The 25,539-nt window shown below is 51.2% G+C and overlaps 8 protein-coding genes across 8 annotated transcripts; 4 read left to right on the top strand and 4 right to left on the bottom strand.

The window, feature by feature from the left end:
• Nucleotides 1-5,868: 5,868 nt before the first annotated feature.
• M436DRAFT_66265 (uncharacterized protein) lies at nucleotides 5,869-7,413 on the bottom strand (the record flags this gene model as incomplete). Its single annotated transcript, XM_013569172.1, has 1 exon — nucleotides 5,869-7,413. The coding sequence occupies one exon, from the start codon at nucleotides 7,411-7,413 to the stop codon at nucleotides 5,869-5,871; it is 1,545 nt and encodes a 514-aa protein (XP_013424626.1).
• A 563-nt stretch (nucleotides 7,414-7,976) lies between these two features.
• M436DRAFT_66266 (putative splicing factor 3B subunit 3) lies at nucleotides 7,977-11,642 on the bottom strand (the record flags this gene model as incomplete). The annotated part of the gene is made up of 1 exon (XM_013569173.1): nucleotides 7,977-11,642. The coding sequence occupies one exon, from the start codon at nucleotides 11,640-11,642 to the stop codon at nucleotides 7,977-7,979; it is 3,666 nt and encodes a 1,221-aa protein (XP_013424627.1).
• A 398-nt stretch (nucleotides 11,643-12,040) lies between these two features.
• On the top strand, nucleotides 12,041-13,546 carry M436DRAFT_84447 (uncharacterized protein; the record flags this gene model as incomplete). Its single annotated transcript, XM_013569222.1, has 1 exon — nucleotides 12,041-13,546. The coding sequence occupies one exon, from the start codon at nucleotides 12,041-12,043 to the stop codon at nucleotides 13,544-13,546; it is 1,506 nt and encodes a 501-aa protein (XP_013424676.1).
• Nucleotides 13,547-14,796: 1,250 nt separating this feature from the next.
• Nucleotides 14,797-16,258, top strand: M436DRAFT_53433 (endo-1,4-beta-glucanase precursor; the record flags this gene model as incomplete). The annotated part of the gene is made up of 3 exons (XM_013569076.1): nucleotides 14,797-15,111; nucleotides 15,164-15,688; nucleotides 15,815-16,258. The coding sequence occupies 3 exons, from the start codon at nucleotides 14,797-14,799 to the stop codon at nucleotides 16,256-16,258; spliced, it is 1,284 nt and encodes a 427-aa protein (XP_013424530.1).
• Nucleotides 16,259-17,604: 1,346 nt separating this feature from the next.
• Nucleotides 17,605-19,598, bottom strand: M436DRAFT_66269 (acid sphingomyelinase; the record flags this gene model as incomplete). The annotated part of the gene is made up of 3 exons (XM_013569174.1): nucleotides 17,605-19,275; nucleotides 19,327-19,413; nucleotides 19,464-19,598. The coding sequence occupies 3 exons, from the start codon at nucleotides 19,596-19,598 to the stop codon at nucleotides 17,605-17,607; spliced, it is 1,893 nt and encodes a 630-aa protein (XP_013424628.1).
• A 779-nt stretch (nucleotides 19,599-20,377) lies between these two features.
• Nucleotides 20,378-22,046, top strand: M436DRAFT_53532 (multiple inositol polyphosphate phosphatase; the record flags this gene model as incomplete). Its single annotated transcript, XM_013569091.1, has 6 exons — nucleotides 20,378-20,629; nucleotides 20,679-20,914; nucleotides 20,966-21,336; nucleotides 21,391-21,623; nucleotides 21,686-21,794; nucleotides 21,847-22,046. The coding sequence occupies 6 exons, from the start codon at nucleotides 20,378-20,380 to the stop codon at nucleotides 22,044-22,046; spliced, it is 1,401 nt and encodes a 466-aa protein (XP_013424545.1).
• Nucleotides 22,047-22,402: 356 nt separating this feature from the next.
• Nucleotides 22,403-23,695, bottom strand: M436DRAFT_53649 (Aldo/keto reductase; the record flags this gene model as incomplete). The annotated part of the gene is made up of 1 exon (XM_013569117.1): nucleotides 22,403-23,695. The coding sequence occupies one exon, from the start codon at nucleotides 23,693-23,695 to the stop codon at nucleotides 22,403-22,405; it is 1,293 nt and encodes a 430-aa protein (XP_013424571.1).
• Nucleotides 23,696-24,587: 892 nt separating this feature from the next.
• M436DRAFT_84452 (transcription initiation factor IIA, gamma subunit) lies at nucleotides 24,588-25,148 on the top strand (the record flags this gene model as incomplete). The annotated part of the gene is made up of 3 exons (XM_013569223.1): nucleotides 24,588-24,634; nucleotides 24,689-24,836; nucleotides 24,990-25,148. The coding sequence occupies 3 exons, from the start codon at nucleotides 24,588-24,590 to the stop codon at nucleotides 25,146-25,148; spliced, it is 354 nt and encodes a 117-aa protein (XP_013424677.1).
• Nucleotides 25,149-25,539: the final 391 nt, after the last annotated feature.

Below are 25,539 nucleotides of genomic sequence, written 5' to 3' on the forward strand. Positions count from 1 at the left end.
CAAAGAAACATGACACCATTAGCAAAAAACCAGAACCGCAGCTCTATGGGAAAACTTCCGTTCAATCCCTTGATCAAAGCCACTCAATGACGGACGTTAGGCTGCCATACGGCAAATTCAGGACTGCACATGGCGGGATTTGGACGGTGGTTTTATTGCCACTTTTATAATATAAGCGTGAGTGTAAGCCGTTACACCACCCAGCCAATTACAGTGATGGAGGATGGTACAGGTGAAAGAGACGTCGGCAAGTTGTTTACATAGCTCATCGCACTTCACTTCCAAGAGGTGTCTCCTCCTGCCCCTGATTCTATCCTCTTGCCTTGTCATCTTACATAAAGCCATCATTTGTTGCCGTTCAGGTGACTGGGAGTCGTCTGGAGATCAAAAGAATATCTATCCACCGGGACTTTGATTCGGGCTCCGTGGCATTTGCTAATCTAATGCTCCGTCTACTACTGCCAACAACCTAAAGTTTGCTGCGTCTCATCGGCTCGTTCATCCTAGATCTCGTCTTCTAGAGACTCCAACTAAGCAATCTGACATACGTCAACCGGAACGACATCGTCCGATACATTTTCCGTAGCGTCTGATTGTCCCCTGCTTCCTTTACCACAGACACTACTGCAAGATCTGCTGCTATACGTCCGCAGGTTTGTCTTCGATACCGTCTCGGGAGAGTTTTCTCACAAAATTTGAACCTAGATCGACCGGAACGATGTCGTTTGGTATCTTCTTTGGAATAATCCTGTGAACGGGGTTGCCCTGAGTGGCTTCCGGAACCATAGCCTAAAGCTTCATGCGTTACGTCCGCCGTTCAACCTCGATGTCGTCTCCCGGGGGTTTGGCCTGGACATGAGCCTACGTCGACTGGATCTACGTCGTTCAGTACATTGACCCTCAAACGACAAAAGGGAACATGCGGAGGCGCACATGAAGAGGTGACCTTGTCAGAGACAACATCACCGTCTCTGGAATTCCTGCCCTTGGTAAAGGCGTACGCGGTGGCCGTGTGAGTAGTTCAGATGGCCATGTTCCTTGGTATATATACTCGAGCTATTCAGAATTAACGATTGACAGTGGAGCAGTTCCGCTCACCCTCAGTGGAAAAAAGGTGAGTTAAGTCAAAAAGAACTTTGTGGGGGTATGTTTGTTCGTGAAATGAACTCTGTCGTCGTAAGACCACCTTTTGAAGGGGAATGGTCTTTGTTTTGTTCGTAAGCTACAAACAACAACCACTGACTGTGGTCAGACAATGGTAATGAATATTCACTTGTAATTCACAGTGCAAGAGTCAAAGGAGTACTGATGGAAACTGTTTGTTCGAAAAACTTTCTTTGTAGATACTAGAGATACTGCAGATCTCATGTGTACACTATGTTTCTAAAAGCTAAGAGGGAATTACAACATCCAGGGTATTTTCCTATCCGAAAAACCAGATCCTCCTCCACAGTATAGTTTTACATCTGTAACAAAAGGAAAAAAAGGTAAGGTTAATTATAAGCAGTAGACTCGTAAGCCCACGTAAGCAGCCGCCCATCCATTTTTCAGATGAGTGCTGGAGAGAAAGAGGTCAAAAGGGTTTCTTCAAAGGGTTGGCGTTAAGGAGAGTGATGTGTGCCAGACGCATCAATAGGCATCATGAAGAAGAGGAGTCCATTTAGAGGACAAGGGCAGCAACACCGGCAGCCATGGCGGCGAAGCCCATACCGTTCTTGACGGCAGCGCCAGTGTAGGCGACAATGCCGGAGGAGGTGGGGCTGTACTGCACAATGGTGGTCGAGGGCTTCTTGGTGGAGCCGGGGACAACAGTGGCAGGAACAGTCTCAGCGGGCTTGGTCGAGCCGTTCTCGACGGTGGCAGGAACGGTCTCGGCAGGCTTGGTGGAAGCGGGGACGGTGGTTCCGGGGACGACAACAGTCTCAGAGGCAGGGGCCGATGACCCGGGAGCGGAAGCACCGGGAGTACCAGAGCTGACAGGGCAGACAGTGGTGTAGAGAGAGACAACGGCAGTGACGGTGGCCTTGCCGCATCCGTTAGCACCGCAAGTAGTGGTGACGTGCTCCTGGGTCTGGTAGACAGTGGAGGTGGTCAAAGCACCGGTAGGTCCGGCGAGAACGGGGACAGAGATGACGGTAGTAGTGACAGGAACGGGCTTGCCGGGAGCTCCGTTGACACCAGTGGGGCACTGGTAGACGGTGACAGTGGTGGGCTTGTACTGGCAAGCAGTGCAGACGGTCAAAGTCTGTGTAGCGGCACCTCCAACAGCACCACCGTTGTTGCCTCCAGTAGGAACGGCAGAGACGGGGCAGACGGTGGTGTAGGCAACGACGACCTCAGTGACGGTGGCAGCAGCGCAAGGAACACCGGGAGCGCAAGACTGGATAGTGCGAGTGGTGGTGCTGTAGACGGTGGAGGTGGTCAGAGGAGTGGTGGTGATAGTGCGGGTGACATCGCCCTCGGTGACGGTCTGAGTAGAAACGACAGGGACGAGAGAGGAGCTGGTGCCGGGAACGGGAGCCTCGTTGACGAGGATGGCAGAGTCGGTGTTGGCATCAGCAGTGAGGGCATCGACAGTGCTGAAGAAAGTGCAGGTTCCAGCGACGGAGTTGTACGAAGTGCCGACGCAAGTGTCAGTAGCACCGCAAGTCTCAATGCAGTCAACAATCCAGTCGTTGCCGAATGTGGCTTGGCGTCTGATCATGCGGGCCTTGCGGGTAGAGAGGATGGTACCCTCGATGAGGAGGCCGCAGCGGATGAGGTACTGGGAGCCATCGTTGTTCTGGAGGACCTGGTCGTTGTACTCAGGGCAGATGATGGTCTCAGCGTTGGGGAAAGGAGAGGTGCCGTTGTTGCCAGGGTTAGGGACAGCGGTCACCGAAGTGCCGTTGTTGGTGGCAGTGCTGGTAGGGATTCTGGTAGAAGAAGTGCCGTTGTTGTAAGGGACAGACGACGAGGTAGAGTTGTTGTTACCGCTGTTGTTACGGCCGGTGACGGTAGCGAAAGTGATGCCAGGAGCCTCAGTTCTCGAACCATCGGTGATCTCGCTGAAGAAGGAGCAAGTATCAGTGTTGCGGTTGAAGGCAGTACCAACACACTGAGTGTTGCTGGCGCAAGTGTTAAGGCAGTCGTTGAGGGACTCGCCAGCTCTCTTGGCGAAGACGATGGCCAAATCAATATCAACACCAGAGTAGGTGATATCAACCTCAATGAAGAAGCTGACACCGCCGAAGGTGAAGGGGTAGCTGGTGGGGCTAGCGGTGGTAGAAGGGCTAGTTCCAGTGGCAGTGGCGGTGGTGTTTGAGCCAGGGCCCGAGGCAGCAGCAGAAGAGCTAATGATGCTGGAGCTTCCGGTACCAATAGGCACGGAGCGAGTAGAAGACTGGCTCAGCTTAGTGGAGCTAGAAGAGCTGTTGGCCGAAGGGAAGGGAGCGAGGGAAGCCTCCTGGCGGCGGTATGCCACATTGGCGGAGACGAGACTCGAGAGCGACAGTGCAGCGATGGCTGCGGAGATGAAGGAAGGCATTGTTGTTGTTGCCCAGTATTGTTGTTAGTCGGATATTAAGTATACAAACACAAGAGTCCCCCTGAACGAAAGTGGGTGGTGGTCGATGAGCGAAAGTGATCGTGGATGAGAGAGAGAGATGTTCTCGGTGGCTGCTGCTGCCTGGTTATATAGAAGTCGCTGGTCGACAGTTGCACCGTGAAAAGAAGGTTCGCTGTCTTCACCAACCTCCCGAAGAAATGAGTTGTTTGCCTTGGAGACGGTTGATTTACCGTTGTCACTGTGGTTGCTAAAGATGGAGACCGTTGCCAAATCGATAAATTTCTACGAAGACGTTGCGACTTTCAGATTGAGACGAGCAAAACATACGCAACCCTGCAACAGCCATCACATAACTTTGATGCGCCGTAAGATACCAGCGGTTGGGAAGGCGCAACGGACCTGAAAACGCAAGGCGCAGGAGGCGTCCATTCTGTGTAGCTCAGAAAGTATATGGTTAGAATTATAGAAGCGCAGCACGAGGTGAAGTCGAGAGAGAGACACAGTCACGCAGGCCCTGCAGCGACGTGTGGCAGATCTCCCGAATCCCGCGCCTGTCAACCCAGCCATGCAGGAAAGCTTGGCAAACAACGTTATTATATTGTTTCTCCATCCTCTGATCGCTCGTACTCCGACAAGGAACGAGTATGATTGCGTGTCGATCGGTATGCATGTGCGTCATTACAACAGGAACGAACCTGCAGATCCTTTAACTATTGGTTCATGCCCTATCGTCCAAACCCTTCGCCGCTCTTCCCACTGCAAGGAACACAAGACACTATCTTACGGGCGGAGGATTCTGCTCCGCTTTTCCCGTTGCTCACGACGGACTTGCTCGTCCTATCGCAAGCAGTTGAGTAAGACAGTGACGCTGTTCACCACACACATCTTGCCGTGTCGAGTTAATGATCGAGCAGGATCATCTTGTTGGGCCATCTTGATACACTATTCCTGTTTGTATTGGATCTATTCCTGTGTCCCTCGCCCTCGTGAGTGTGCTCATCCTTCACATGGAGGTCTAAGTATTGTATGTAAGGTACGAAAACTTGTTCCTGGTTGCAAACTGAGTCGTGGATTTTGCCATCGCTTAGGATATACCTACCCATCAACCGATAGTGGCACCAGATATAGCTTGCGTGCTCGAGTATGCTAATCCGCTCTTAGCTCTGCGGTGGTGTAGCTTTACCATTGAGCCACATATAATGGTAACCCACACCGATGAGGCTCCACCCCGGCATTTTAAAAAGCTTCCGGGCATAATGAGTGCGATCTCAGATTCCCGCCGTTGGTGTATAGGTTGTTGAGTCTGCCACTCTGGTTGCGAGACTGCCGATACGGTTGAGGCATTTTCCATCCGTCGCATCGTGTGCTTCATTGCAGTAATGATGATCCTGCTGTCGAATTCTCGTCGGCTGCGTATACCGGACCTAAGCGACTTTCTCGATGCGTACGATCGACCAGGTACATCTATCTTCAATCTTTCTTGCACTTTCTGTGCGGATCTGCGCAACCCAAAACAAATCGTATTTGTTGAAAAGCTTGCCACTCCAGAGCTATCTGTGTTCGAGTCCTATGTGATGTGTGTGATCGAGATCGCTGTTTGCAAGACGTCCGTACGAAAGATGTTTGATCATGACTAGTTGCAACCTCGTATCCGGGTCATGTGATGCGGTATGGTGAACATTGGTTGTGATATTCCAAGACACATAGCGAAGCTTGCCGAGTGGGCACTCAACGAAATCCCGATATTGGTCAGTGGCCCTTTGACCGACTACCCACTATGTCCAGTCCGATGATGGCTATGTTGTTATTCTCAAGAGTATCGGTAACACTGTACCAAACAAGACCTTTTGCGTCATCTTTTGCATTGGTTGGAAAGCTGCACTGCTGCGGCTGATTAGCAGAATTCCAGAAGAGTGCGGAAGACGAGGTTTATATCAAGCAGGGTGACCCACCTGATCGTCATAACTACTGACTGCAGCGACCCACAGGCTCGTCAGGCTCGTCGGGAACCGCAAGAAGCAATCCTCAGGATCGTGACGCCGAAGTATGTGACTTGGCACCATGATATAAGCGGTTTCAAAGGTAACTGACAGTCAGACTGTTGCTTCTTCTTGTAGCCCAATCGACAGGAACTAGTCAAAGTCCATCCAGCCTGGGAAAGACGTTACCGCCAATCATAGGCTCTCGAGAGTGTTTGCTGGTCTTGAATTGATGTTGCTTTTATATCTCGAGCTTCATCTGTTTGTCCTCTGCGATTCCCATTTCTCGAAGGTCACTTGAGTCTGCGTAAGCTTCTGGCCAGGAACAATCATTGTCCGAGGTCAAGCTTGCAAATATCTTACACCTGCTGTGCTAAATGCTTCCTTCAGACAATCCATGCGGTGCGGACTCTTGGCTAAAATCTCCAAATCGTCATCTGAATCCTCGGACACCTCCGATCGGTCATCAGTCGCATCAATCAGCCTTATCTCTCGGAGGTGCGGAAACTTGTCTTCGAGCTTGATCGACAAATCTTCCAAGTAGGGAACGAGGTTTCCAAAACAATCTTTGATGGTGAGACTCTCGAGGCTACATGGTAAAATCTCCTCCAAAGGTGGTGAAACTCCCAGAGTGGTGTATTCTTCCGAAGGCTTGAATTTCAGGAAGGCGGACTGCGAGATAACAAGCTTCCTAAGTGAAGCGAAACCTGTAAGTGACCCGATCGAGTCGGACTTCCTGAAAAACACTTTAGCGTCCAATGTGAGTTCCTGGAGAGTACCACGACTATTGTTCAAAGCCTCTCTGATGGTTTTCCAAGTGTATTCCGGACAGCCAGCAAGAATTGTACTGTGCTGCTCCAAATGAAGTGCTTCTAGCTTGGTACAGCGCTCGAGAATTTGTATTATCTTCATCGGATTGACGACAGAGAAGTCGAGTGTCAGATCAGATAAGTGTGACTCTTCGTCATTGAGAGGGTAAACTTCTGGGCGTGATCGCCAAGGGGTCCAATTCTTGTTCTCGATCTGAAGGACTCTCAAACTTGGCAATCCAACAAATGTCAAGAACGGATCGATCTCGAAAACGAAATATGAACCGACCGAGTAATTGTAACCATACCATTCTTTCTCTCGATAATCAAACCCCAAGTGTCTTCTGTGTACCATCACAGAGCGGAGTCGGCGGAAATGACAAGCAGGATCCCATCCCGCTGAGGCAACGAGCAGGCCGGGCCAGAAATATTGAGGAATATAAATCTCTGGAGAGCGCATATCGGACATGTGAAACTCGATGTGCTCTAGATTGGGGGTCAGACTCATCAGTAGTGCAATCTCTGCGGCTTCTTCACCAGCTTTAAGTGCCTCTCTCCAGCCGTCATCAAGTGCAGATGATCTTACGTGCTCACTATAGATACTGTACAGTCCACTCGAACATGGCATCTTCTTTTTCTTTTTCAGTGTGAGACAAGTAAGACACTGCTGGCTCCACGCGCCAATATATAACGAGCGAACATGTTGCAGAAGTTCCGGGCGTTCGAATAGTGTGGTGAGGAATATCCGGAGGGAGTGCTCATGAGGATGCCATATGGTACTGCGTTTCGAATAGTTGCGGTAGAGCAAAGGTTCCGCGATATATCTTATCCGTCGCGAGACTCTGCATAGATGCGCGAGGGTCGTCCAGTTGTCGAGATGGTAGTAGTAGTTGTTGTCATCATCATCGGCGTGGATTAGTTTGGGTGATGTCGCAAAAGAATTGAAGATTGTATGGAGGATCTCGTTAGGAAGGGTGACAAGCATCGTGTCAAGATGTCGATACAACGGTCTGATAACAGTCAGTGAGGTCTTCAAGATAGAGCCTGTTGAGTGAGAAGGGCGTTGCTGTGACAACATGCTGCCAAGCCTTGCTCGCGATGGGAGCTACCCTGACATTTTCGACCCATGCCTCTTTTTCGAAATTAAGTGGACCTAGACCATGGTTCGTCGAAGGAAAACGAGCCCAGAGACACATATGATACATCTATACAGGCCAACATAAGTCATGATGCATCCCGGGTGTTCTTACAGAAGTGCCGACTAATCTCAACAATGTTTGCTACAATTGAAGGTCATGCGTGTGGAGATTCAGTCAAGAATATGTATTTCCTTAAAGTCGATACCTTACCTCATAGAATGTATCTATCAATACGAGGTGACCGCCACAGCGTGTTTCAGCTATCACTGTGTCCTGAATGAGCTCGAATAGTCGGAACATAATGTGATTGTATCAAGAAAGACAAGTCTATGTTTCGAGCCCTTGTATCAAGTACAACCCTGTCTGTATACCATGACGTAATGAGCGACTCGATTTCACCAACGTCTTTGCAATCACATTGATACCTAGTGAAGTCAGAAGTACGAATTATACAATGCTTTTTTCATGTGCACTAAATAGCTTTCTTCATATCAAGCATTTCCTAGAATGCGACTCTCGTCCTCATCTCACCAATCTTCTTCTCAACCTCTCTGACTGTACGATCCAAATCACCAGCGATCCTCTCCTTCTTGTCTCTGCCGAGCAAGAAGTATCTCTCGCAAAGATCGCCGTCAATACATCCCTTGACGGGAATGTAGTAGCTTCTGTACATGAGATGATCACGTCCACAGATCGGTGGGTCTTCGGTGCGCATGTGTTGCTCCAAGCTGCCGAAGAAGTCTACGTCTTCTCTATCCATGAATGGCACAAATATACCTAATGTACCCTGCAAACCAGCCCAGAAGATGACTTCCTGGCCACCGGGCACCAGCGTCGTCTTTTGCATCGACATAGGAATATCTTGAACGAAGTCGTGGAATTGAAGTGCGAGACGGTGAGGAGTGCCGCCAAGATAGGCCTTTTCGTTGGCGAGGAAAGATGCAGCGCCAGGTTCGTCTGCCTCATCTGATGCCGATTTTGGGCAACGCACCGCCCATACGTTTCCGAATTTGTCTCCTCCAGCCACAGTGTCGTAGTCGAGCATGGTGAAGCAGGTGGTCCAGCGAGCGATGACATCGTCAGCGAATGGTGTGAGTTTATTGTCCTTGTGGTTGTACACGACATAGCAGACAGATTCTTGCACGTCGCCGACAACGATACGTGAACCTTGTGTCTTCATGCCGATGATTTGAGTACCGGGTACACGACAGCGGGCCTTGCGCAACAGAGCCTTCATACCGAGATCGTAGAGGAAGACTTCGTTGCCAACGGCAAGCGCAAGGCGACCCTGGAAGGGCATAAGAGCACGAATAGGTTTTTCGAAATCGGTCTTGTGGATTAGCTCAAGCTCGTTGCCTGGGTCTAATACTCGGTACACATGTACCGCGCCCGTTGACTTTGGAGAGCTTGGTGTCGGTGCTCCAGAGGGGATGTTCTTGCCGGTGCCAACGAGCAAGAAGGTTTCGCCATCTTGGTTCTCAAATGGTACCATGTCACAGCATAAAGCAGCCTCATTTGAGTCGAGGTCGACTGTGTATGCAACACTATCCTTTTCATCTTCAGCCGTCGGGTCGACGACCTGAATACAAGATGCCCATCCAGGGCCTCGTGGCCAACCGAACTGCTCGCTAGGACCCATCTGTTTCTTGTCTTCTTCTGATCTTGTCGGATCAGCAAGAAGTGTATCCCTGGCCTGCTTACTAAGGACATTTTGATCTGATTGAACAACGGAGAAGTAGCGGTATTCTGGGTGTCTGCAGAAGTCGCGGGGAGTGTGCTTGAGGGGAATAGATTTTGTGAGGATGTTGTTAGATGTGTCTCCAATGCTGAAGACGAAAATCTCAGCACCACGTAGTGCGACGATTGATTGTCTGACAGTGGTTTGACCCTTGCGGCCAGCAACTTTAGATCTCAACATACTCGCGCAGTTGAACGAATGGTAGTCCAGAGGGGTGAGCAGAAGCTCCTTGGTTTCGGGATGAGGATATGAGAGGAAGGTCTTGGCGCCGCAGGCAAGCACCGCGGGACTGTCGTTAACAGCGACTGGATATAGCTTGGCCTCATCAGCACCAAGGAAACGTGAGCGGACATCGCCGAGTTCACCAGTGACATCGTCCAAGACTGCACGAAGGTAGAGACCCGAGAACAGACCAACGTGGACGAATGTCGTCATGCCTGTTGAGTCTTCCATAGGGAGAATCTCAATAGAACGAGGAGGCGAAGTGAGGGATTGGATGGACTGGGACCTAAGCATCTCGCCACCAGGATCGAGAGAGTAGACACGGATGGTGGAGTCGTCACATCCGATAACGAGGAAGGGCGCTCTTACGCGACCTTCGGGAACATCACCCATGCTCATGGCTTGGACGACACCCGATACAGTCAAGACATCGGCGCCCTGCTCGTACTCCTGGATCCTTCTGCCGTCTTGTGAGACTTCGAAGTACAGAATTTCGCCAGAGCTTAGCGCCAGACACAGCTGTTGATGGTTGTTTGTGGCTTTGATGATGGTGCGATGTGCAGGGCACTTCCAGTCTTCTTGCGGGCTATCCGGACCAGTGTAAAAGCGGAAGCCTCTGTCCCAAACTTGCAGAATACCAGTGTCACCCATGAGACCCATGTGGATTGTAGTGACTTCCTTATGCAGACCGTGATCAGAAACTTCATGAGTGTTCTCCCCGACCTCCAGGAATAGTGTAGCATCTCGGAAGCCAAGAACGATGTATTTGTCTGCCTCCGAGAAGCGATCGTCTGAAACCACCCAAAGATTGTTGGGTTGATCAGGCAGTTCAGCACGCGTTTGCTCGCTAACACTCAAACCATGGCTGACAACCTTGAAAGAGCTTCGGGTGCCGGTTCCAGCTGTGGTGTAAATCTTCCAATCATCTCCACCTGTAATGTCTTGTACTACAGTCTTGCGCTGAGGATGCATACTGGCGACCGTTGCCGATTGATCTACATTGTCGTAATCATGAGGGAAGAAGTACGAGATCTCCTGCGCGGTGCTGTCTGTGAGAGGCTCAATGTTCATGCCGAGGTTCAGGAAGCGGTAAAAATGGCTGTCACTGTTCTCAGCTGCGACAAAGAGGTAACCAGACTTCAAGATGCACATGGTCGAGGCGACAGGGAAGGTATCGAAGTAGCGGAGCTCGATGCTTGAGACCTCGCCAGTTTTGCGCCCTTGATCGTCCTCGACCAGGTCCATAGTAAGCTTGAACAAGTCACCGTCCTCTGTCTGCAAAAGATGGAAGAAGCCAGCCTTGAAGCGATGTACGACACCGGCAACAATACGCCTCTCGCGATCAGGGTTTTCAAGACCGCCCTTGCGACGAGGAATGACCAGAGTGTGTGCCTCCTGGTTGGGATGTCTGTATGTGATACTTCCCAGAGAACAAACCACGACACCACTGGGACCGTCAGCACCACCAGGAACAGGGAATAGTTTGTTGGCCGAGTAATCCACAGCATCAGCCCACTCGCGCACCACGTGGTTCAGGCCGAGATCAACACGGTAGTAGACAAGAAGCTTCTCGCGGATGTCATAAGATTCATTTGTCGGGTCCTGGTCGCTGTCTGTGTAATCGACCTCGAGGGCTGCAAAGACGGGATTCTGGAAGTTTGTATCGACAGAGCAGATATCAAAGGTCAATGTCTGTGGACGGTTGACTTCTTGGGGCGAGGAGATGGTGACTTGCTGCTCCGAGTTGCGGTTGAGGATGTAGACGACCTTGTTCTTCTCGACGGATGCAAACATGCAGCATCGACCACGTGGGTCTGAGGCGAGATATTGACCAGGGATGGTTCGACGGATGCCGGACTTGCCAAAGGTCTCGAGGTGGACGCGCTCGAAGCGGTTCTTCTCATCGTCGTACTGAAGGAGAGAGACACGGCCAGAATCCGAGGAGACGATGATCAGGTCGCGAGGAGTACCAGGAACCCTACACGACGACAGGTTGCGCAGGATGCCAAAGGCGTTGTGTGTGAGGATAGTGCGAACCTGATCCGTGTCCTTGTCAATGGTCAACAGACTCAGTCTCTCACCCTGAGCCAGAACGACTTGCTGCTCTTTCGGCCTGCTCGCGACAAAGTTGCCAACGATGGCGTGGGTAATGACTCCAGCAGGCTGCAGGGTGAGCGAGTACATGCTCATATTGGAGGTGATAGACATGATGGGCGATGGGTGGTGAGCGACCCTCGAGGGCGCTCGAAGAGTCTAGAGAGGGCACTGGATATAATGGTCGGATCGTCAAGGTCGTGAAGATGCGCGAGCTGTTCGCGAATGGCGCTAGAGATCGAAGCCTGGACGGGCGTACGGTCGCCACAGCAAAAAGGACCAAATAGCAAGCGGCAATTTCACGATAGAGAACGCGCGCCTTTCGAAGATATCTAGGAGCTCTTGGGTGGTATGGCCGCACAAAAGTGCATTGTTCTGGTATAGAAAATCAATGGGCAAGTTGCGGCGAGACGCCAAGACATTCAAAGTCGGAGCTCGGGCCGTGTCAATGATGCAGTCAGTCGAGTGCATCTGAAAGTTGCGAGCCAGACGAAACAAGAAGGAACACAACCATGGCTTCCTTGTCGACTTCTTCAGCGTGCAGGCAATGCCTGAGCCTGGCGCGTATCGCTCTTCCACGCACAAGGCCTTCCGCCCGCCTCTTCTCAGCATCCACATCGGCACAACCGGCCCTGTCGTCGTCCAAAAGAATCACAAGAAGCAGAAGGCGTCTATCGACAAGTGCTCCCAGACCTCAGCTTGCCCAATTGACCCGCGAGTCGCCTGCCATCCAACATTCCACCGAATCTGCCGCCGACGACCGCAGCCGTGAGCTTCTGTTACCTGGAAATCTGTTCCATTCCTTCAGCGACTCGCCCTCTCCCAAAATTCGCAAGCGCGCCGCCTTCATCAAACAAAATGCTTACTGCCCTCATCCCGATCACTCGGCAACTCGCCAACCTTCCAGTCCTGATGATATCGAGGTGCGGAAGACTGGCACCATGCCTCCCGCACATGTCCGTTACGAATGCCCGGACTGTGGTATTCCCGTAGCCTGCTGTGAAGACCACCTGGTCGACGACTACGAGGCTCACTTGACCATCTGTGACACTCTTCGCGAGATCAACGAGGATGACCATGATCTCGTCTCTGGCCGTTTTTTCCCCGAGTTCGAATACCCTGGCCCGCAACTCGATGAAGCCCAGGTCAACTTGACCAATTGGGATACCATGCTTTACTCGCGCGAGTTCAACGCCATCAACGACGAGCGCAGTCTCCGTCAAGCTACCCGCCTGCTTACATATCCTGCCACTGTTGCTAGTGTCCTCCACGAACTGAGTCCTTACAATGTGCGCAACCGTCTCACTCCCGAGGGACTCAAGAGTTTGACCGCTCTTCAATACACATTGCACCCTCCTCGTTCTGGTGCTGGTGATGGTATCAAGGGTCTGCGTCCCTCCGCTCCCCCAGTGCGCTTGTTCTGCATCGGTGCTCGCGCGGAATCATCCTTGCCGCGTGAGGTATGGCAGCAACTAGCCTGGCTCTTCCCCCGCTCCACCTTCCACCTGATCTTCATCGGCCCCGAAAGTATGGCTAATCGCGACGATGAATACCCTCTTCCTCCCCGCACGCCTCAAAATCCCTTTGGCGCTATTGTCGAGGATCGCATTAGCTCCCAACTCAAGGTCACGACCTACGTCGAGTACTTCCACACCTTGCACAACGCCCAGGCCTTTTATCCATATGATCCCTACTTCGACGCCTTTGTTCTCTTCCACCCCGGTCTAGGCCACCCTGCCAGTTCTCACGAATGGCAAGACACTATCCGCCCACTATTGGACACCAAAGTGCCCATTATTGCCACCGGGTACACTGATTATGACATGAAGCGCGATATCGAGTGGGTACGAAACACCGTCGGCGACGAGATGGATATCCTGCTTGAGCCAGGCGAGAACCGTTTCCGCAGTCTTCGCTGGGACCTCAACGATCTCGACCCTCAAGACGTCAGCGCTGGCAACTGGGGTGTCTGGGCTTTCAGAGGCAAGAGATACGAAACTCAGATGCGTGATTCGTAGAGATATTGGCGAAGGCGAGATTGTATAAACATCATCTTCTGTACATAGCTGTATTTTTACGTGTCATCGAAGTAAAAAGAACCACTTTCCATTTCTTCTTCTCACGATCCCTGCATCGATCTGAGCAACTCTCATCTCGCTCTTCGGCTGTGCAGAACAGAAAGACGCCGACCAGTCGATGACATACACGGCTGTCTTGTCCGATCTCGACGACTTCTGTAATCAGGAAAGGCGCCAGGCGAGAACACTTTACTAAATTGTTTAGGTCCTGGCGGCGTGCCGGCCCGTCGAACGTTTGAAATCTCTCCTGCTTCTTGCTTATGATCTTGGCCCTTTCGCACGACTTGCAGATGAGGGGCGAACAAGGAGCCACGTCCAGATTCCACTTGCACGCGAGATTGACCACCTGACGTTGACCGCATCGTTGATGAATACCATTACCGAACACGTAGGAGGTGAAGCGCCGAGGCGGTATTTGATGGATCAGTCCGGGCGAGTCCGATATGAAACAGCAACCCCAGAAAATCTAGAGGGCCAAGGACTGTTGTGCTTCTGTTTCAGCCCCATATAAAAGTTGCGCCACTCTCGTTGCTCGCTTGCGGAAACAAAGCACCCATCATCGACATCGGTGGAACCGAACCTCATCCCTGCTTCCTGTCATTTCGGACATTTGCGCCTGCGCCTGCGCCATGGCCCACCATGCGCTCTGCACTGCTGGTGATTTGAGCCGCATTGACGACCTACCACTATGCGCTCCTTCTCAACTCAAGCAATCATGGCTTGCGTCAAGTGCACGGCATACTCATATTTGAGTTGGCCATCTAAAACATATTGCACCATCTAAGGCGTTTCAATTCTTCCACGCGATGCTATGCCAGCCCAGATCCTCGACCAGGTTCACGCTAACGTCAAAATGCTTGTCTAGTCTCCATGACCATTTAGGCTTCTAGGGCTTTAGCCTGTGGTGCAGCACAGTACCCTTCCATCACCCCTCTCTAGATCTTAGCGGCGCTGGGTTAATGTATGCCAAACACTCGTCCCATGCTTGATCAGTTTGGTAGTTGTAATGTCCAGCCGTGACATCCACTCTTGTAGGTGAGAGCATTTTTATATAAAGTCTAGGGCCTGTCTTGCCCTGCTCTTCTTCCTATCAAGCTCTCTTGACATCTCGTCTTTCGTTCATTCTTCTCACCCTTCTTCCACTACCCTAGCGTGCCATTCTTTTCTCGCTATTTCCATTCTACATCAAGATGAAGTACTCCGCTTTCGTCGTCGCTGCTGCAGCTGGTTCTGCCGCAGCTGCTTCTGCTCCTGCCTACGCTCAATGTGGTGGTAACGGATTCACTGGTGCCACTGACTGTGTTGCTGGTTACCACTGTGCTGTTCAGAACGACTGGTACTCGCAGTGCGTTCCCGGTGCTGGTTCCAGCTCTCCTGCCACTTCCAAGGCTGTTGTCACCTCGGCCAAGGCCACCACCACCCAGGCTGCTCCTTCCAAGGCTCCTGTCACTACTAGCCAAGCTGTTGTCACTTCGGCCGCTTCCTCTGCTAAGGGCAAGGTCCAGGTAAGAGCATTTCATACCCATGACAAAGTATCAGAACTGACAACGATATCAGTACGCCGGTGTCAACATTGCAGGCTTCGATTTCGGTATGGACACCAACGGTGCCTCCTCCGGCGGCTACGTCGACCCTGGAACCACCGGCCAAGCCCAGATGAACCACTTCGTCAAGGACGACAAGCTCAACGCCTTCCGTCTCCCCGTCGGCTGGCAATACCTTGTCAACAGCAAGCTTGGTGGCAACCTCGACACCACCTTCTTCGCCAAGTACGACCAGCAGATGACCTACTGCTTGAACTCTGGAGCCGCTCTCTGTATCCTTGACCTCCACAACTACGCTCGCTGGAACGGCCAAATTGTCGGCAGCAGCGGTGGTCCCACCAACGCCCAGTTCGCTTCCGTCTGGAGCCAGCTTGCCACCAAGTACGCCGGCAAGCCTAAGGTTGCTTTCGGCCTCATGAACGAGCCCCACGATCTTACCGACATCAACGCCTGGGCCACCACCATCCAGGCTGCCGTCACTGCTATCCGCAAGGCCGGTGCCACCTCGAACTTGATTCTGCTACCTGGTAACGATTGGGTAAGTAAAGTCATTCGTATGACTGAAGTTTGCTCCAAAAAAACGTGGTCCAAGTTACCAGGCTTCAGCACACGAACATACCATCTCGAAATATCACCTCCCATGCTAACAGTACACCTTCCTTAGACCCACGCCGCTAACTTTGTTGACAACGGCTCTGCTGCTGCCCTCAACAAGATCACCAACCTCGACGGTAGCAAGTCCAACCTCGTTTTCGACGTCCACCAATACTCGGACTCGGATGGCAGCGGCACTCAGTCGACTTGCGTCTCCTCCTCCTCCAACATCGCCGGCTTCACCAAGCTCGCTTCTTGGCTCCGCACCAACGGCCGTCAAGCCATCCTCACCGAGGCTGGTGGCTCCAACGACCAGTCTTGCTTGACCGCCGTCTGCGACATCCTCAACTACCTGATGACCAACTCTGACGTTTACCTTGGCTGGACCGGTTGGTCGGCTGGTATGTTCGCTACCGACTACGTTCTTTCCGAAGTCCCTACCGGCAGTGCTGGATCCTACAAGGATCAGGCTATTGTCAGCAAGTGCATTGCTGGTGTTTTCAACAGCAAATAAGTGCTCGTATAAGACAACGAGAGGAGTTGGTGGATGTTGAAGGAGAGTGGCTTGGGGTTTTGTTTTTGAGTTTTGTTGCAGTCTACTTCTTTTGCTCTTTTGTTTCTTGGGAAGCAAAGAGTGTTATCTTGAATTCTATTCTTATGACCTACAACTTTACTTCCACTGTGCACCAGCCGAACTGAACTCACCCGAGAGGATTAACTCGGGCATGGACTACTACCAGTTGTAGCATAATCTTCACAAGTCCATCGTATCAGACATGGAATGGAAATAATCTCATGGAGACAAAGTAGCAATATCGCTAGCGTAGACATAGTTCAAGCGGAAGGAGCTGCCAATGTCCAACATGGGGCTGGTATATGCCTGTGAGCTTCCGTCTGCTTGCTAGTCTAACACCAACGCACAGTTCACTATAGAGATACACAGTCCTGTCCGGAAGTAAGGACTGGCCACTGACATTTGAATTGCCATTAGCTCTTTGTGGACTCGTCCCTTAGCTGAAGATCACTGTGCGTTCCGACAGCTTCGACCTCGCCTATATGTAGTCGTGAGAGCTGTTCTCAGACGAATTTCACGTGTATGGAGTCGTCTCACCCGCGTAGCCGTGAACGTGTATAGTGTCCTCGGAAGCTTGATAGCATCCACTGAGAAGCACAAAGCCATCCACTATTTGTGGACTCCTGATCTAGATGTTGGTTCGCTCAATTCTTCTCGGCACGCACCTACCTACCTTGGATTTCTTTCTATATGAAGTGAACCATCGTTCAGGGACCTTGGAAATACCCCTTAAGTCGATATCCACTCCCTACCTCTCCGTCATACATGCACATCTGATAGGTCGTTATGCATCACTTTGGCTTCCTCCGCCATCTACCGAGTTCACATGAAAATATTTCGCAAGTCAAAACACGTGCACTGACCGGAGCATCGTCTTCACGAGAACGTTGTATAGGGTCGAAGTATGCATTACGGAACAGCTCAAGTCCAGTTCCGGCAGTCTTGGTGTCCATACCGTACCCGGAAATGGTGGCAAAGGGAGGTCGTGCTGTCTGACCTGGTTGGCTATACATGCACAACGCTCCTGGTCTACTTGCCAAACATAATTTTGATTAGAACGATGGGTATGCAACCTGCCCTCTGGTGAGCTACGTGAATGTGTGTAGTGCGAAAGACTTGTTGGCATATAGGAGATGTGATGAACACGAGTTGACCAATGTTTCGATTTTCAAATTTTCTAGATAATGCATGTATGTCCAACTACTTCCCAAATGTATCTTCACATCCAGACCAAGCATCCAATAGCCAGCCTCTCTAGCGAGGGCGATGTATCTCAGTTCCACAGATCAAGAGGTTGTACCATTGACTGATTCACCCATGAAGCCAGCACCAAGTTGCTTCTGCAAGATCTGCTCAAAAGTCGGGATATTGTCAGAGATGACACCCAATATCTTTGCTCCAGCAGAACCATCACACTCATCCCCATGAGCAATCTCAGCAGTCAAATCGCGCTTCTTGAAGTTCACTCCAGGTTTAATGGTGACGCAGTTGTACTGAGATTCAGCTGCGCGCAGTTGACAGATGTTATCGGTCTTGCAGTCACCAGTACACGTTGAGGTATCATGACCGCGCGACTTGCGGGTGTTGAACTGTTGGTATACGGCATCGTTGTTTTGGAAGAGAGTGGTTACATTGTGCCAGAAGGCAGGGGTAAGTTCGGCGGAGGCTGCGATCACGGGAGGACTGAGCTGAGCACCGTATTGTTCCTTGACGGAGTAGTACTTTTGCCAAGTTGGACCATTCTGGTAGGTAGGGTTGGACATGTTAGCGAAGTAGACTGTGTAGTCGAGGATACCGAAGGTGACTGGGTCGACAGAATAAACACGGAATGTAGGATTGCCAGAAGTGGGAGTCAGGGCGGGAGCGATGTATGACACATCGATGGCGTTGGCAGCTGTCTGAGCTGTGTAATCCGAGTAGGTAATTTGAAACTCGTCTCTGTGGGTATGGCCGTAGAATTGGGCAACGATGGTGGCACTGTATCTCTTCACAATCTGGTTGAAGTAGTTCGAGGCGTCGTGGAAAGCATCGCCAGATCCCATGGGCATATGCCCAGTCAACCATACGCGTTCACCAGCTCTCTCAGCAGCGGCAAGCTCTGATACAAGCCAAGCCAACTGACCACTGGGGTCAGTCTCCATAGGCTCCTCGTATAGCCAAAAGTTCTGTTTGTAGTACAAGTTACTGTTGAAAGAGATGATGCGAAGGTTGGTGTTGGGGTTCTTGACCGAGTAGGCACCGAATTTGTCGACTTCGGTGGCACCTGCAGAGCCGATCCACTTGGTCCAGGCTGTGGACAAAGTGTCGTAGACCCATTGACTTGTGATGGTCGTATCAACAGCAGCGGGAGGGAAACTGTTGACGGGTGCCACATCGTGGTTGCCTACGACGCCATACACAGGCATTCCAAGGGTGGACATCAGCGAGTATGCATTGTTCAGATCACCTGTGACCTCAGTTTGGTTGACAAGCCAGACTGCGCCCTCAACGACGTCACCAGTAAACAAAGAAAAGGCGGCATCAGGTACAAGAGTTTTGATGGCATTGTACATGCTCTGTTCAAGGCTGCGAGGACTATCACATTGGGCGTTGCCATAAGCTCCGGCAGGGAACTGCGTGTTTCCAGGGGCATCGGCAGTGGTGTAAGGGCGACAACAGATGTTCTTGGTGCAGTTATAGTTGGCGCCGACTTCGTAAGAGAGGTCGACGTGGATGTCACTATAGTGGACGACCTTCAGGGGAGTCTTGCCGCTGGGTGGAGGACGAGCGGCTCCAGCAGGCTTGGCTGAGGGGAACGAAACAGTGTAGGGAGTGACAGCCGGGTAATCGCACAAGCCGAAGATGGTTCCGCAGAAAAGTTGTGCTGTGTGTGAGCCAATCTTCAGATTGCGAAGGTCGTGAGCCAAGATAGGTCCTTCGAGTCCAATAGCACCGGTACAGACATCTGCATCCTCAGTCTATGTGGTGTCAGAGAAGAAAGTACCACACAAGTCGTGAGAGAAGCTTACTCCGAGCGCGATGCAGACTGCAGTGATGACTCCGACAAAGGCATCGTTACCAAGATGAGCGACAGCTTGAAGGACACCAAGCAAGCCCTTGGACACGTCAGTTGCTATGTATGCTGCTCACAGGATATTGACCAGACCTGGCAAGCCGTGCAAGTGGCGGCAGTCTTGATATCGTTCAAGATATCGCTGACGGTATCTCTCTTCTGGATGGAGTTGGCAGAGATCGACTGTGCAAACAAGAAGCCTGCGGACACAAGAGGAAGGAACTTCATGATGCTCGTGTACCTAGTACCCGCTGGACTGCTTGGAATAAGCTTCTATCCCTTCGTACATACCTCGACTTCTTATACCTTACGATTTATCTTGCGAGCCATCCCGTACCTTGAACAGCTCTTCCTCTACCCATCATGCCTGTGTAGATCGCCAGTCGATAGTCTCGCGTGTGCAAGCGATGGTCGCGACATGATATAGCATCACAAGCGACATGGCATGCGGACTCGCGACACGTGTATTGCTCGTGGTCTCTTACTCGGTTTCCACGCGAGATGAACGTGGATGTGTTGCACGTCTGAATTACTAGACAAAGAAGAGCTGCAGTCTGCAGACTCGCGCGGCGGGTGATTGATACCAGGAGTTTTGCAACCGAGCCTCGCTTCAGGTTGCTTGTTTGTTCTCGAGCCGATCGCACCTTCCATGTTCGCCTGAGGCTTCGTCTGTCCGAGCCAACCAGAATGCTTGATACAGCACATGTTACCAGGTCTGTCAGGCTTCAACTTCAACATACAAGTCAGGACGGCCGGTGAAATGATGCGGGATCGCGTATGAACTCTTGAACGCCAGGGAATACGCGCTTCAGGCACGGTTTTAATTATCCTCGAAGGTAAGTCTTGCGGACAGCCATCATCCGATGCATCATCTCGCTTGCTTGATTTTCCATTTCCCCTCGATAGGCCAGGAACCATGATCCCTAGTGCTTGTGATCACTTATAAAGATGCAGCAGCGCATATGTTTCACAATATCCAACAAGTCTAACTTGCAAAGCTAATCGTTATGGGTTTCTCCACTACTGCTACCCTGGCCAATTGCCTGCTCTTGACCGCGAGTGTTGTACACGCAGCTGATCTCGACCCTACGCAATGGCTCGGTGGAAATAGCCCCTGGTTCCAAGGCCCTGATGTTAACAACATTCCCTATGAGGTGCCTGATGGCTGCACCGTAGATATGGCGGCCTTTGTGTCTCGCCACGGCTCAAGGTATCCTGACCCGGGAGCTTACAATGGATGGGTGGCACTCTCTGAGAAGGTACGTCCTCGTCTTCCAGAGAATATCATACTCTTACTGACCCAACCAGATCCAAGCTGCTCAGTTCACCGCCACAGGTGACTACAGCTTCATCTCCACGTGGAAGCCTGTACTCCGCAACCCGGCTGTTGAGATTTCAGACATCTCCATAGGAGGATACAAGGAGTTGTACGACATGGGCGTCTCCTATAGATGGAGATACCCTGATTTCTACACTGAAAACACTCCTTTCTCAGTGTTTGCGAATCAGTATCCTGCAGCTCCTAGGGTTGTCAACTCCGCAAGGTAATATACCCCAACACTGCTCCTAGTTCAAAGTCTGACCAGATCTTGCAGACTATTTGCCAGAGGATATCTGGGTCCAAACAGCACCTACGGAGACATTTATGTGCTCAAGTCCAATGTCCCAGAGTCCATCGCCAACTCCCTTGCTCCTTCCGACTCCTGCCCTACCTACAGTGACAACGGTGGTGGTGATAACCTCACAACCTGGAATAATCTGTACCTACCTGCTGTCACCAAACGCATCAACAGCCATATCAAGGGCAACTTTTCCTTCACAAGTTCTGACGTGACTAACTTTCCCTACCTATGCGGATTCGAGACCCAGATCACTGGTCGTAGATCCCCATGGTGCAACATCTTCACAGACGATGAGCTTCGCAAGTACGAGTATGCACAGGATTTGCGCTATTATTATGGTTCTGGTAAGTAAAGTCAACTGCACACTGCGATGGCCTACGATAGCTGACGTTTCATAGGTCCTGGTTCTGGCAAGAACTATACATTGATGCAACCTGTTCTCAATGCCATCGTCCAAAGACTTGTCGATGGTCCAAACAAAACATATGTGAACAGCAATGGTCAGTCATGGACACCGGGACCACTAATGCCCATGTTCACCAACGATGGTCAAATCAATCAGCTTGCTGCTGAAATTGGAGTCTTTGATCAGCAGAAGCCTCTTCCCAGCACCAAGATCCCTAGTGATCAGGTACCATACCCCTTCCTTATACTCGATACAATCTCAACAATTGCTAATACCAGAGCCTCTAGCTCTACATCTCAAGCCATTACGTGACCATGCGCGGTACCATCGGCTTCGAGCGCTTGACTTGCTCCAGCAAGAAGTACGTCCGCATCACACTCAACGATGCCGTATATCGTAAGTCAATCCAGCATATCTCATCACGCTACCTCCAACTAACGATACCCAGCCGTGCCTTCGTGCCAAAATGGTCCAGGAAAGTCTTGCCCTGTGGACAGCTATGCTGCGCTCAATGCTCAAAAGGCAAAGTCGCAGGGCACTTTTGTGCAAACCTGTGGTCTTACCAACTCTACTGCTGCTGGAAAGACAAATACTGCTACGTTCTTGAGGGATAATGCTTTGTCCTGGGAGTACGTTGTTAAGCCGTAGGTGGTTTACGGAGCGAGTTCAAGGCAATGTGTGGATGTTTTCAGATGAACTGCTTTATACATGATATGTACTCAGCCATCATGACGATACAGGCATCCTTACTCTTTGGACTTTGGCATCTCACGATTGTTGCAAGAAACACTCATACTCTGGCGATCGCCACAACCATGTCGAGTCTTTGTATGGAAGAATGATATCTTATGGAATTATGGAGTGAAGAAGGTTTTGAGGACGTATCCGACAAATAGCTAATGTAGAATGTGAAGAAAACGGGGAGGGATATCAAAAAAGATCTGTCAACCAAGCCAATCGTAAAACGCCATAACATGAGAAAACACCCAAGTGCATGGAATGGATCATCTGACTGCAAGGTTGAGCTCTTCAGGCAAGTCTTGCTCGGCCCGTGGGCTCTGAGCAGGTGTCAACCAAGCGGAGTCTACGGCCTCGGGCGGAGTCAAAGTCTTAGCTGCCCTCTTGTTGACGTAGTCCTTGCCAGGGCTGTCCCATGCGAAATCGAGGTACTCAGCCAGATGCTCCTGAATGCCATCTGCCATGATTTGAACACCGTGCTTGCGGTTCAAGCTCCACTCGTGGTCTCTCTTCCAGCGACCAGCAAGCTTGACGGTTTCCTCACCACCCTCGAGACCATCGAGAATACTGCGCCAGACTGACATTGTCTTCTCTAGCTCACCAGCGTTACTCACACCCATGACGCTAACACCGAGCTTTTGACCTCCGACTTGTTCGTTTGACTCGCGGGTCCATGGGACACCGGATGCAGGATCGCCTCGGGAGCCGACGCTTGCTCCAGCTGTCAGCCACGATTCGAGCGCGTAGCGAATGGCGACGACTTCGAGACGTTCTCCATGGCGGTCGCAGAAGTCACTCGCACGACGAACGGCCGCTCTGACTCCAGGACCCGCAGGATGCCAATCTCCCTGACCCGCTACAGGAGGACCCGCGCGACGCAGAAGACCCATACCCAGTGGTGACGCGTTGGGCACAACGTCGACGCCAGCAGCACGCAGACGCGCAATGCCAGTCGTCGCTAGTGTGGTGTTTTGCAGTGTGAAGTTTGCGTATGACATGACAGCATCGAGAGGCTCGCCAGTCTCGCGAAGAACGCGCTCAGCGAGTGAGCAGAGCAAAGGAACGGGATATCCAGAGATACCGACATAGCGCAGTGTACCCTCTTCATCGCGGATGCGACGCAACTCTTTAATGGCTCCCATGACTTCGTCCTCGCTCACAAACTCGACATCGTGGCAGTAAACAATGTCGAGGTAGTCGGTGCGGAGTCTTTCCAGGCTGCGAGCGACGCTTTGGCGGACCCATTCGGGGGAGTAGTCGAACTCGTCTCCAGCAATGCGGCCGCACTTGGTGATGTAAAACAGGTCGGAGCGTGGCACATGTGCGCGCACAAATTCTGTGTCGAGAGCAGCACCTAACAGCTCCTCACTAGGGCCATAGTATGGGCTGGTATCGAATGCTCTGATACCGAACTCGAGTGCCTCCTTCACCAAGCCGACCGTGTCTAGCTTGTTAACATCGTTGTATTGTGAGTTGAAGACGGCACATCCAAAGACGAGGGGTGGTAGAATCGTGGATAGTTGCTGGGCAGGCTTGCCCTTGTGCATTGTTGAGGCCATAGGGTAGTAGCTGTGTATCGTCCGTGCGACAAGGCGTGACTATGATGGCTTCGAAGTCTCGGTCCGGTGAGTTGGACAATGGATTTCCAGAGAGTGCAGATTCGAGAAGGGATTGTTAGAGGACAAAGAGTGAGCTAGGAATCTTGAAGGAGAGAGAAAGACCAGCAACAAGACCAAGAGAAAACAGTTGAGAGAGAAAGCGTCCTAGCTCCCTCGATCCATGATATCTACACTATTTACAATTTTTGGGCGCTCGGAGCCGGAGGGATTGAGCAAACCTGACGATCTCAAGAGTGCTCGTGCACAAGACACGACGGCGCGATCGCGCCGCGAGATGGTCTTGATCCAATCGTTTGGCCATGTTCGCGCTCGATTCGTGTTAGACTCCATCTAGACTCTAGCACGTCAGATCTTGATTCCTCACAAACCTGCCCGTTAAAGCGGAAACGGCAGCTCGAACCCTCCGTAAGCGATCGGCGAATCGACTTTCCTGCAGGGTGGTGGCTTTGATCAAAATAGATAAGATAAAGCAAGCTGATTCCCCTGCCAACTTGGCAGATACAGTGAGGTAGTGATATACAGATGCTTAAGCGACGATGGCTTCTTTCTGCATGGTGTTTGCCTGGTTGATCGGTTTGAGTATCTTTCTCTGCACTAGCGACTTTGTGAACTGATACCAAGTGACAATGGAAGGTCGGGATGGTGGAGGAGTTGATGCCTAGACGGATCACGCCGGGCCAAACCGCTTCCGTCAAGTTGCTGACTCTATCAACATCTGTCCATATCGAAGGCGACACCTTTCTTCCTTTGTGCGTAACATCATTTGCGCATCTCTACATATAAGCCAGACTTATCTAGCGACTTGCGCATTGCACAGCAGTCGATCTTCATCATGGCCGAGCAAGGCACGATGTACCACGAGATGTACCGCAATGCGAGGTAGGCGCGGCAACTCATCACTATCCAACATTGTGCTGAGAAAGACATGCGAAGCATCGGCGGTACACTTGCAGACACACTCGACGACCTTATTAGCAGCCGTCGTATCGAGCCTCAGCTTGCCATTAAGATCATGGCCAACTTCGACAAGGCAATCGCGCAGATTCTTGGTGAAAAGGTCAAGGCAAGAATGAGCTTCAAGGTAAAAGACTGGCTACCAACACCAACAAGTGCATCCCTTTCTGTTTCTCCTAGTTTACACCTATTCGTCTTTGGCGACCCAGCGCACCTCTCGTTTCTCCACGTTAGCCCATGCAATGTCCGATGCTATCGCAATACTGATGCATACTCTTAGGGACATCTCGACACGTACCGTTTCTGCGATGATGTGTGGACTTTCATACTCAAGGACGTCAAGGTCAAATTGGACAACTCGCAGCAGATTGAGGTCGAGAAGGTCAGAATCGTCAGCTTGCTGAACGCCAACTCCGCCTCCAACAGCGGAAAGAAGTAGTATCTCAGTCGCGACCGTTTCGATCGCGAGTTTTTCATGCGTTATATTGATGCTGCCACTGAGCAAATTCTGATCTCAAAGGACGACTGATTCTGTCTGGTTCATGGCGTACTTGCGCATTCACGAACAGCAAGGAGGAGATATCACAAATACCCAGCACCGAGAGTGCATTGAAAGAGAGTAGAGCGGCATAAGACACTGTTGGCAGTCAACGAACAAGCAATTCATTAGCACCATGCTCTCTCTCGGTTCTCTGAATCATTCGTCTAACATGTGAAGCGTGGTCGTGTGAAAGTCCAGGGTCAAGGGATCGCTGACCGCCTTTTGCTTGGCGGAGATGGAGACTTTTCGAGCCCAATGGCAAAAAAGTATACCATCTTGCGCTTCTGCA

Source organism: Aureobasidium namibiae (assembly GCF_000721765.1).
Source record: "Aureobasidium namibiae CBS 147.97 unplaced genomic scaffold scaffold_16, whole genome shotgun sequence".
Classification (NCBI taxonomy): Eukaryota; Fungi; Ascomycota; class Dothideomycetes; order Dothideales; family Saccotheciaceae; genus Aureobasidium; species Aureobasidium namibiae.